This window comes from Choristoneura fumiferana, chromosome 9 (genome assembly GCF_025370935.1).
Source record: "Choristoneura fumiferana chromosome 9, NRCan_CFum_1, whole genome shotgun sequence".
NCBI classification, from domain to species: Eukaryota; Metazoa; Arthropoda; class Insecta; order Lepidoptera; family Tortricidae; genus Choristoneura; species Choristoneura fumiferana.
Genome location: NC_133480.1, coordinates 9823547 through 9835177, shown reverse-complemented (window position 1 = coordinate 9835177; position 11631 = coordinate 9823547). Strand labels below are relative to the sequence as shown.

At 37.3% G+C, this 11631-nt stretch overlaps 2 protein-coding genes across 2 annotated transcripts in view; both read right to left on the bottom strand.

Annotated features, from left to right (window-relative positions):
* Positions 1-29: 29 nt before the first annotated feature.
* CHOp24 (transmembrane p24 trafficking protein CHOp24) lies at positions 30-3012 on the bottom strand. Its single transcript, XM_074092249.1, has 4 exons — positions 2780-3012; positions 2248-2429; positions 1075-1224; positions 30-276 (listed from the first exon to the last, which is right to left on the bottom strand). The coding sequence occupies exons 1-4, from the start codon at positions 2919-2921 to the stop codon at positions 127-129; spliced, it is 624 nt and encodes a 207-aa protein (XP_073948350.1). The 5' UTR covers positions 2922-3012; the 3' UTR covers positions 30-126.
* Positions 3013-5657: 2645 nt separating this feature from the next.
* LOC141431195 (alpha-tocopherol transfer protein-like) overlaps positions 5658-11631 on the bottom strand; it is a 30788-nt gene continuing 24814 nt past the window's right edge. Inside the window, exons 3-5 of the mRNA XM_074092256.1 lie at positions 10239-10419; positions 9342-9533; positions 5658-6298 (exon numbers count right to left, since the gene is read on the bottom strand). Coding sequence (XP_073948357.1) covers positions 6056-6298; positions 9342-9533; positions 10239-10419 — 616 coding nt within the window. The 3' untranslated portion in view covers positions 5658-6055. The remainder of the gene's footprint in view (positions 6299-9341; positions 9534-10238; positions 10420-11631) is intronic.

Sequence of the window (11631 nt, the reverse complement as noted above, 5' to 3'; positions counted from 1 at the left end):
CAAATCGGATCAATCTTGCTACATATTCAGTCCATGAAACTATTTGATTGTAAAACCAACCAATTTTCGAGAAACACGCTCGAGCACATTCCTCAAAAGTCAGCACTGGCTTACAATTTGGCCGCATTAGACCACACGCTGCACCTCAAAGAACCTCTTGAGATAGTACACCTGACCCACGGTCATGACAAGAAGCACTGATGCTTCAAAGACTGACCACATCACTACTCTTGAGTTGGTGCTTTCATTGATGGACCTATGGATACGATCGCGCACCTGAAATAAACAATTCTATGTCAGAAATTTGCAACAGTGTTCAGCCTGTTGGTCAGAATGAAGACAAAATAAAAGTTAAACAACCTTGACAACTTGTTTGAGTATACTTTCAATTGACTCAACATCATGGGACTCAAATAAGCAAAATAAAATATCATAGAATGCATTTATTATCATTGGGTATGAAAATTTTATGGATGTTCCAGATGTAATAAGAATATATTTAATATTGGAAAACAGATTAATCAAATACCAGAGATTATAATTTGTATGTATGTAAACTCTCCATTGTACAAAACAAAATAAATGGTTCCAAAACCATTTTGAGGAATAGGTTTATTAAATCATTTTATAATATTTTAGTTAATAATTGTGACAGGCAAAGATAAACGCAGTTTTTAACACCATGGCAACTATGTTTAGCTATATATAATTAATTCCGTTTACTTATATTATATTTTTCGCCTATTTTAAGAAAAAAAAATAAACATTGTTTTTTTTTGAGACCAATGTCATTTGATATGCATCCCATTTTGCATTTTGCTTTAAGACTAGAGTGGATATTTATATATTTCAATAATAGTGAGTTATACGCTCAATGAGATATAACAGAAAAAGTTTAAGTAGCAAAAGGTTCTTTGCACTATCAGTCTCACTCAGAACAAGCTATATCTTTGTGGCATTTGCCCATGTATTTTAATTATATGTCACTCACTCATATACATTTCAGTTGATGCTGCCTCGCAACTGGTTAGAAACTGACAAGACAAAAGATTCTCATTTAATGGAGTTTCATACCTGCATGTATTCCTGCTCATGCTTTACAGTCTTGAGTGTGGTGGCTAACTCTTTGATCATATCCTCTAACTTGTTGTGGTTCACCTCCTCTTCTTTCTCTCCGGTGGCCTTGTGCGGAGCATCTCCGACTTCCAAGTTGAACATTACAACCTAGAAAATAAAAAAACTCGTTTTATATAGATTAATTGTTTTAAGTAATAAAAATTATCAAGGTAGTTTCATTTAATTCTTGTTTTACATCTGCCATATAAAAAATAAAACAAGATAAAAACTATGTTAATGAAAAGGCTCACAATTTTATTATATCCTACTTGTATGTTAACCTCGTAAGTCCCCGTGTACTTCAGAAAGTACAAATTAACTGTAAGTATAACAGCCGAATGTACTTGGTGGAGTACAAATTTTTCAATGAAATATGAATGTAAGTAATTTTCAAAATCACAAAACTTAGAATTCTTGCCTCGGTCTTTAGAACTATGTATGATTTAAAAAGTCAGGACTTACGAGGATAAATGAGAAAGTTTGTAAAAATATTTTGTTATTCAATTATACAATAATATCTGAACTAAGTTAGTCCCGAGGAAGGACATATGATTGTTTTCATCCTGGAAATTTGCATAGTTCCCACAGGGTAGCAATTGACAAATTCTTTAATGAGTAGTTGAGGGCATCAGCTAGTTACTTTGTATATAGAACTCTAAACTTTGTATAAATAAATAAATAAACTCAAATTTAGTAATCAATGGTCAGATTTGGTTCAGTTAGTCACTACATAGAAAAAATGTTTTAGGAAGTGTCATTGACCAAATTTCACATTCTAATTTGTATGAATAATTTGCATGTTCCTTTGCATTCCATTTAGCTGTCATATTAGTTCTAATGTGGTTTAAAAACCTTATAACTTCATATTAAAAAGAAAAGTTTTGACTGAATGACTCATATACTAGAAGGCTGATTTTTTTTTGCATAAAGGAAGTTTTTGTGATATAGATGATAAGGATTTCTGCAAAGAGAGTGAAGCACAAGGGCACAAATTTTTTGAAAATAATTAAATATTCCCTGTTCTTGCCGAACTCCCCACATGATAATGACGAAAATTATAGTATGCAAATAATTGTAACTATTTTCAATTAATGCAATCAATTAATTGAAAATAAAAGTCATTTTATGTACCTTTGGTGTCATAGTAGACATTTTATTGCTGAAGCAATAAGTGTACCGTCCAGCCACATGTGCAGAGAATGTGTACATTCCAGATGATTCCCTCTCGCCGTGGTATATGACCGCACCATCAGGGCCGGTGATTGTTACATCTATGTCAAGGAACCCACCTTCAGCAATTTCGAAGGTTAAACCTGAAAACAATGTTTGTCACATTTGAACCTGAGGCTTTATTGTCTATCAAACTTGGAATCGCAATCGTTTTCAATACTTCTTTCTGTCATACAGTAGAAGTTAGAAAGAGCAGGTGAATGCGATCGCGAACGTCAGCGAGTTAAGACAATACGGCGTCTGGAATATTAGATAATAAAGTAATGTTTTGGGATACTTGACTTATCCCATTAAAAAATAACTACGCCAGGTTGAAGTGGAGGTAATTAAACTCGATTTGCAAAAAATTCAGTCTGGTTAAGTTCTGAAAGTTGGGTTTGTTTAATCCTTAATATTTGAAAACAGAAATGACTAGTTGGTAATTAACACTTACCCATCTTCGTGTCGGCTTCAACATGTTCAAAAAAGCATTCTTCGGCATGAGCATCTACAGTGATACTGTAGCTATTTACTAGGCTAAGTAATGTCGCAAAAAGAATTGTGGCTAAACCTAAATGTGTCCATTTACTTGCCATCTTGTTGATATTTATTTAATATATACGCCAGTTATGAATTTTCTACGATTAGCTGACCATAAGCTTGTTTTCTTTCCTAATTCTTGCAGCCACGTAATGACAGATGACACATCGCAAGAAATACCACAGACCACAGAATATACAGAACATTTAGATGCGTTCAAATTAAGATCGAAGTAAGTACTGGAACAAACGAAGTGTGACAAAGTCTTTAGTGTAGTGGTTCTACTCACCAATAGATGGCGCTAACTAAGTAGCAATTTAACATTAAGCTTCCTTTTCACACAATAAGTATCTTTGAAAATTGCCACAGAATTTGATAATATACCGCAATTTTAATACAGCTGTCAGACAAAAAGCGCAAAACACACAGTAATAGGATCAAATGTGGATCAAGCCGAATATGGGCAATCAGGGGAAAAAACTCGTGTAGTTTTGAAAATTGGTACAGTTATACTTGCAGTACCTATCCAGATGAACATACTAAAAGTCCTCAAGGGTGGGGGGGGTGCTGACGGGTAAGGGGGGGTTGAAGTTACCTTTTTTAGGTTTTAGGCTCATATCCGAATATTTGTACAAATAGCATTATGATTACTTCGGATAAAAGTTTCTACATAAAATTTCCTACAAATTTGGTCATATTCATTTTTTCTCTACGATTTATACTTTAGGAGCTACGGGTTGTGTAAGTTTTAACAGGTTTAAAAAGTAGATGATTTAAGAATAACGTAATGAGTTTTTAATTTTTCTTTAAGAATAGAAAAATCAAATCAGTGTCTATTATCTTATTCATCGTCTTCTACATCAACATCTTCGTCTTCTACTTCTATGATATCTACATGTACCTACATCGTTTGTAATGATCCTAAGCAGCGGAAGCATACTAGACTAGGATCAGTGGTGGTAATTGGCTCCTCGCTGCCAACCCCACACTTCGGGAGGCATTTCGTTACCCAGCCACTCTTGTAGTTTGTGGAATACTCGTAAAGCGTGATATTTTGCTGACATTTAAGTGGGGAGGAGGGAGAGAGGAGAGATCAACTTTGGACTTGGTGCTGGATTTTACAAAAAGCGAGTATCGATGGCTGTTAAGATCAAGCTGAGCTGAGTAGTGGGCGAACGATATATTGTCAAAAACATCGTTTCTCTTGATTTTGCTATGACTTCCGATGTTGATGTTAGGTACACACCCTGTAACTCCTAAAGTATTGATCCTAGAGCAAAAATAAAGAGGACGAAATTTTTCAGTTTCAAAATATTTAAATTGGATGAAACCCGGCTCGCCAGGTCAACTTTACCACTATATTTGAATTCCTATTTTTATCGATCTAAAGAAAAACTGTGGAAAAACTAGACTTTTACACTTAATATCTCGTAGGAATGAGTAGGAATATCCCATGTTTAATAAACACGACCTGTCATATTTTTGATTGTCCTATCTAAAAAGGCGTCTAAGGTAAGAGGAGATCGGGCCCTTCTGGTCTTAAAATTAGGTCACATAACCGATATGTCACTAAAACTAAAGTCATTAGGTTAGGTATGTACATCATATTAAGTGGAGTCATAATGGTAAAATTATCTAGGTACTTAATATAGTAGATTGGCCAGGGACCGCCCAAACCCATCCATCTTTGCTCTTATTTTTATCTTGCACATGCTTCAAGGTTAACAGCGTTAAACTTTTGCTTCCTACATGGAAATTTACCAGTTTTTGTGTTTTTTTTACAGCTGGGTTCGCAGAGCTAGGACTTTTTTTCATCGTATTACCAATTAAATAAAAAACCTGTAGCTTAAGAAACAAACCAGTATCTATTCTAACCACGCCCAAAAGTTTCGAGCTGATGTGAATCCGACCTAATCCCTAGCGTACCTAACAGTACCTACTCCGCGTAGCTGAATATTGTGCCAAGTGTGCTACTGATCAAAGGTGGATCCAAGGGGAGAAGAGAGAACCTTGGTGAGCATAAACCCCTTCCCCTGGGCCCTTTGCTAGATCTAGGACCACTATGTGACAATGACAATCCGTACCAAAAGGGTCCTTATGGCTGTCACATATTTATTTTTGTACTTAAACTCGCTGAATACTACGACAAAAGAGGAAAATTTATTTTTTTATTTGATTATGTCATTTGACAATAAAAAGGTATCAATGTATTCGCGAACAATAGCTAGAATTTGACCATTGACTCCCCCGCGTCTATACTTTCTATAGCATTATAAATAAAGCTTTATAAAGCTGGCCCCGCTCTTGTTACGTAGTACCTACTGATTGTATCTACATTCATTAAAAGAGACTCATTAACATTAATTATTTATATAATAGAGCAAAATTAGGTAGTGTACATAAAGTCCTTCGCCCTATGGCCCTGTATTTATTCAGATTTGTTGTTTAGTGTGTTTAGTGTGTAGATAGTGTACTTACCTAAGGTGTAGGTGTAGAGCAACAAATGCGGTAATTGATCGGCCTAATTTTAAGTGATGCTAGTGTGTATGTGTACTCGTATCAGCATTAATTATGAACTGCAAGATGCTAGTATTTGAGTAACAATTTAATTGCTCAAGAGGTTTCAAAGAGGAATCAGGAATAAAACTTTGGTTCTTGTAGGTACGTCCTACAATTATGTAAAGTTTCAATACGTATAATAACGTGTTGTGTTGTAGCGAAGCCAATAATAATGAAGCATAGAATAAAAGTAAAAAACACAAGAGTTATTTCTGTAATAAAGCTTTTATTTCCTTCATGATTCTTACATTTAACTTAACTTATTACGCTATAGGTGATACATGAACAAGGGAACATGATCAAAATATTTTATGCGTTCTAGATTGTACTAAGGTGTATCAAATTTAATTAAAAGCTATTTATAAAAAAATACTGGATATAATATTACTACTATGTAATTGAATCTATTAATCAAATGGACACCGTTTGGCCCACAGATTTTAAATATCACCTTAACTACGTATCTCTAGACGTCTTTCTTTGGTGTGCTTGTTCCAGCAAATGTCGATTAAATATCATTATCATCCCTAACCGAGAAAAACCGCAACATTCTCTCCAATCACAACTCTTCGCTAAACCGCGCATTTTGTTGATTGGATGCACAGATTTACATCTAGGGCTGTACGATCGATTAATCGATGTCAAGTTTTCTGAAAGCGCCGACTGCTCCATAGATGTCGCTTTCGTCGTACGATTTTGTTTTGGCGGGTAGTATCTCGTTGAGGTCACGCAGGTAGTCACGTATTTCGTCGACGCGGACCCGCCACTTCCTGGCGATGGTGTCTATGGATTCCTCCTGGCCGCCCCACTCGGCGGGCAAAACTCGCGCGGGGATGTGATCGAGCAACTCCTCCACTTTAGAGTTCAAGTACAACTGAAACGAGAAGAATAATTTGATATTCTTGAAGGAATATTTTTAATACTCTCAAACTTTAAGCCGTAAACACGAGGACCGGAAACCGGAAATCAGATACGCGTTAGATTGGCATGCGGAAGAATAAAGTTATTAGGTAAAGTCAATCAGTCGTTAATAACAGAATAAACTAGCTCTGTCAGTATAATAATAAAGGAACCGGAAAGATAAAGTAAAATAAAAATAAATAAATATAAAAATAAAATAAATACGTAAATACCTAAACTAAGGCATAACGTGTTCAGATATTTTTGTATAATTACTGCCCCAAGCAAAAATACGGCTGTCGGAAAAAAACCGTGTTCTTGATCTAGGTACTTAACTCTAAATAAGCCGGTACCTACCTAGGTAGGTACCTACTATAAGTGGATATTTAAAAATGTAATTGTTTTAACCACACTATTGTTTAAAGTTAAAGTCATTCAATTTATCTGAAGGCTACCTAACTTTATGTATTTCCTCTTAATAATTATAAAGAAAACAATGAGAGGTCGTTCGGTGTTATTGGAATTATGAGTCATTACTTGCACAATAAATTCGATAACGTTTGTCAGCCAATTTCAATTTGGACTACCTATGTGATTATATTGCTCAAAATTAAAGTTGGCTGCTTTATTTATCTATCTCAATTAATTTCATATAATTTCTCATTACTACTTTCACTTCTTCTCTTCGAAACATTTTGTATTGTAAATTATCTACAGGGTGTATACGGGGGTGGATCAAACGAAGACCAAAGGTAGGGGACCTCAGGAGCTACCGAATCGACCCCCATGTATGTTCAGCGATTTTCATTTGTTTCAGAGTTATGAGCATTTTAGTAAAAATTTCAGAAATGTCGGATTTCAGGTATAATTTCTTAGTGGTAGCTAAACTATTCGACCTACGACCTTGAATTTTTTTTCGGGAGTAGTGAGACAGCGGGTCTAACAGATAACAATTCCATTTTAACTCGTGTCATCATAAATTTTACAACAAAAAATAAAACTCAATAATTTGAGTACACTAAAAATTTTCATAAATTTTCAAAGGTGTTTTTTTTATCACGTAAGTTTTTTTCTGCAAATTACTTTAAAAAATACCTTAGCTTATGAAGAATTTAACCAGTAAACTTGTCTTAGATAGGTAGTCCCAAGCCATCACTTTAAAAATAATATGGAAAGGGCGCTAGTAGTAAAAAACACTTTTTAAATCGTTACGTAAAATTAACTTTTAGATTTTTTAATGTAAATCGATATTAAATAACAACAATTAAAGTGATCTAAATGTTAGTTAAGAATGGTGGAATCTAAATAGGTGAGTAACATTTGATTTAAAAGAGTTTTTTTTTAATATTACTGGCCATTAGTATCGGGTTAGTAAAAAGATTATAATTTAGAACAGTTTTGGAATATTTTTCTTTGTCATTCATTGCGTGAAATGGGTATACGACCATTTAAAAACACGTTATGGACGCGTAAGAAGACGCGATACTCAGGGTAAGAACGGTTTCGCCCTCCACTTCGTGTAAGTTCTTCCCAGTACGTCATGGAAGCTGCACGAGCATTGCCCTGAGCTGCACCGTAGCAATAATGCATTTCTGCATATTCTCGTGGAGCATAACTCATTATCGTTTAAATTATATCACTTGTAAACTTACAATTAGTTAAATTGGTATTTAAAGAGACAATATGCATCACTCTAATTAAGTAATTACGCAATTAATGACAAAGAAAAATATTTCAAAACTGGTCTAAATTATTATCTTTTTTCTAACCCGATACTAATGGCCAGTAATATTAAAAAAAAACTTTTGAATCTAATTTTACTCACCAATTTAGATTCCACCGATCTTAACTCGCGGACAGAATAATGTAATTTGATGCACTTGTCTTATTTAAAGTTACTTTTACATAGCGATTTAAAAAGTGTTTTTTACTACGCCCTTTCCATATTATTTTAAAAGTGATGGCTTGGAGTCCCAAGCCCAAGCCATAGTCATAGCCATAGTCATCTAAGAAAATTTTACTGGTTAAATTCTTCATAAGCTAAGGTAGTTTTTAAAGCAATTTGCAAAAAAAAAAATTGTCATAAAAATAATAAACCGGCCAAAAGAGTATCGGACACGTGCAAAATAGGGTTCCGTAGCCATTACGAAAAAATAAAGTAATATTTGTCTAAGGATTTCGCTCGATTTTAATGAAAATTTGCACTTTAAAGTTGAATATTTTGCAAAAAAATCACTGAATCGAAAAACCGTTTTAGCAACCAGTGGTTTTAAAAGACCTATCCAACGATAGGTACCCCTCAGTACAAGGTTGGATGAGAAAAAAAAAATCACCCCACTTTACGTATATGGGAGGTACTCTAAAAAAAATTCTGAATTTTTTTAATGTACTCAAATTATTGAGAGTTTTTTTTTGTAAAATGTATGATGGGACGAGTTAAAATGGAATTGTTATTTGTTAGACCCGCTGTCTCACTACTCCCGAAAAAAAAATTCACGGTCGTAGGTCGAATAGTTTAGCTACCATTAAGAAATTATACCTGAAATCCGACATTTCTGGAATTATCACTAAAATGCTCATAACTCTGAAACAAATGAAAATCGCTGAACATACATGGGGGTCGATTCGGTAACTCCTGAGTTCCCATACCTTTGGTCTTCGTTTGATCCACCCCCCCGTATACACACCATACCGTATAGTTTTTAGTTAATTAAATTAACTTTGTAGTTTACCTTTAATGAATGATATAGGTACATTACATACATTTATATACATACAAAGGATACCTGACAGCAAAAGCAATAAATAGAGGAAACACTGGCCGCTTAGTCGTGAGTGAGCGACCCGTGGAAAATAAATAACACTCGCCCTAAACGTCGAAGTGCAAAATGCGAACATGGTATCTTGCAGTCACATTATTTAATACAAGATTGAGAGGGACATCACGATACGTACTTCGATTTTCGAATTTCCTTGTAACCCCCTGGTTAGAATCGTATAGTGCAAAGTATACTGACCCGCCTCTTAATCTTCTCGTTCATACAAGAGCGCATGAGTTGCAGCGTGGAGGCGATGAAGGGCGGCGCGCCCACCACGTGGATGCGCAGGAGTCGCTGCGGGTACGCGGCGTGCGCCAGGTGAATGCCGCGCCGCACCGCGCCCGCCGCCGCCGCCACGCGGCCCACCAGCGACCCGCGGGCTGCTGACACCTGCGTATAGATTTAACTTTAAGTAATTGTTTCCTGGGTAAATAAAATAATTGTATTTAAGCAGTACGTCAGTTAGACTATCGTGTCCAAGACGAGTGACTTCTTGGTCAAAACTTGTATTTAAAAAGGTAAAAAAACTGTGCAGTAATGGAAATTCATACAAATTTCCCAGCCGTTGAGATAGCCAAATCATGTTTTTTTTATAGTGTCAGTCTATAAGGAAGAACTTTCGCGTAATATTTCAAAGTCAAAGTCAAAGTCAAAATATCTTTATTCAATTTAGGCTATAACAAGCACTTATGAATGTCAAAAAAAAATCTACCACCGGTTCGGAAAACCTCTGCTGAGAAGAATCCGGCAAGAAACTCAACGAGGTATATATATATATTTTTTTTTAAAACAGATTTACAATATTATTAAATGATATGTATACATCACAAGTATTTAACACAACTTTATTTTTAACACAGTAGCGCGTATTTCTGCGCTAGTTTGGCCGACGTTTCCGAGCGTATTGGAGAAAAAGCCCTTTCGCGGTCAGCGCCGACGCCGACTGGCTTCTGTTTTGAGGCGTATCGAGCTGAGCGCACGCGTAGGCGAATACGCAGCGATCAGCAGGAAACTAACAACTCAGGCATCAGGCTTCGTCGTCGGCACTGACAACCAGTGTAACTGCTAGCCAATCGATAAGTGTATTAGACTCACATCCCATACGAAGACGTCGCCGAGTATGGGCGTCTCGTCGCGCATGCGCGCGTCACTCACGAGCAGCACGGCGCGCACGGCGGCCGCCACGTCGGCGCTGCCCTCGGGGTACTGCGGCCGGATGCGGAAGATGGTCACGCGCACGCCTTCGTCTGTTAGCTTGGGCAACGGCAATATGTCCCTGGGGAGATAACGGGTAACGATCAAGTGTGCTTAGTCACGGAACAGAAAATACTTCGCGTCTTGCGAACTGGCACTACTCGAAATAGTTTGCGGAACTCCGCATACTCGTACTAGTGGCACACGCGAAGCGGCTAGGTACTTGATTTTTTTTTTTTTTATTTGACTGGATGGCAAACGAGCAAATGGGTCTCCTGATGGTAAAGATCACCACCGCCCATAAATATCTGCAACACCAGGGGTATTGCAGACGCGTTGCCAACCTAGAGGCCTAAGATGGGATACCTCACGTGCCAGTAATTTCACCGGCTGTCTTACTCTCCACGCCGAAACACAACAGTGCAAGCACTGCTGCTTCACGGCAGGATTAGCGAGCAAGATGGTGGTAGCAATCCGGGCGGACCTTGCACAAGGCACTTGATAAGACTATTTGGTTCATACTTAGTATTAATTGGTAGGCTTGGTGTTATACGAATCGGGTAATCTCCTCGTATGGTTGGGCGCTACGTTCCTCTCTGGTCTAAAAGGGAAAGAGCTTGGAAAGTGACGCACTATATCCCCAAGGGAGATAAAGGACAAACGTTCTAAAGCGTTCGCAACTAATCCTTTATATCTAAGCATCAACAACGGGCCCTGAGGTTCAACTGCCATTAAAGTTGCTTGCCACAAGATATCTTTATCCCTTGCTAGCTCGCACCGAGATCAGCTTCAATCGCTGTATCCCGGACCCAGCTCAGGCTCAGGTGCTTGACAGCCGTTAAGGTAAGGTAGTATCACATGGAGAGTTTCAGCCTTAGGCCGCGTTTTCACCAGAGATGTGCACTCTGAGCAGAGCGAGGTTAGGTAAATGAAGCGTTTCTATTGGTTCATCACCAACACATTCCTCGCATTACATCCGCGCACATCTCTGATAGAAACGCCTTATCGCCGCGAGCGCGCTGCGAGTTATAAATAGAGCACCGAGGCTTGGGAGCAGTTCTACGTGCTTGACAGCCGTTAAGGTAAGGTAGTATCAGATGGAGAGTTTCAGCCTTAGGCCGCGTTTTCACTAGAGATGTGCACTCTAAGCAGAGCGAGGTTAGGTAAATGAAGCGTTTCTATTGGTTCATCACCAACACATTCCTCGCATTACATCCGCGCACATCTCTGATAGAAACACCTTATCGCCGCGAGCGCGCTGCGAGTTATAAATAGAGCACCGAGGCTTGCGAGC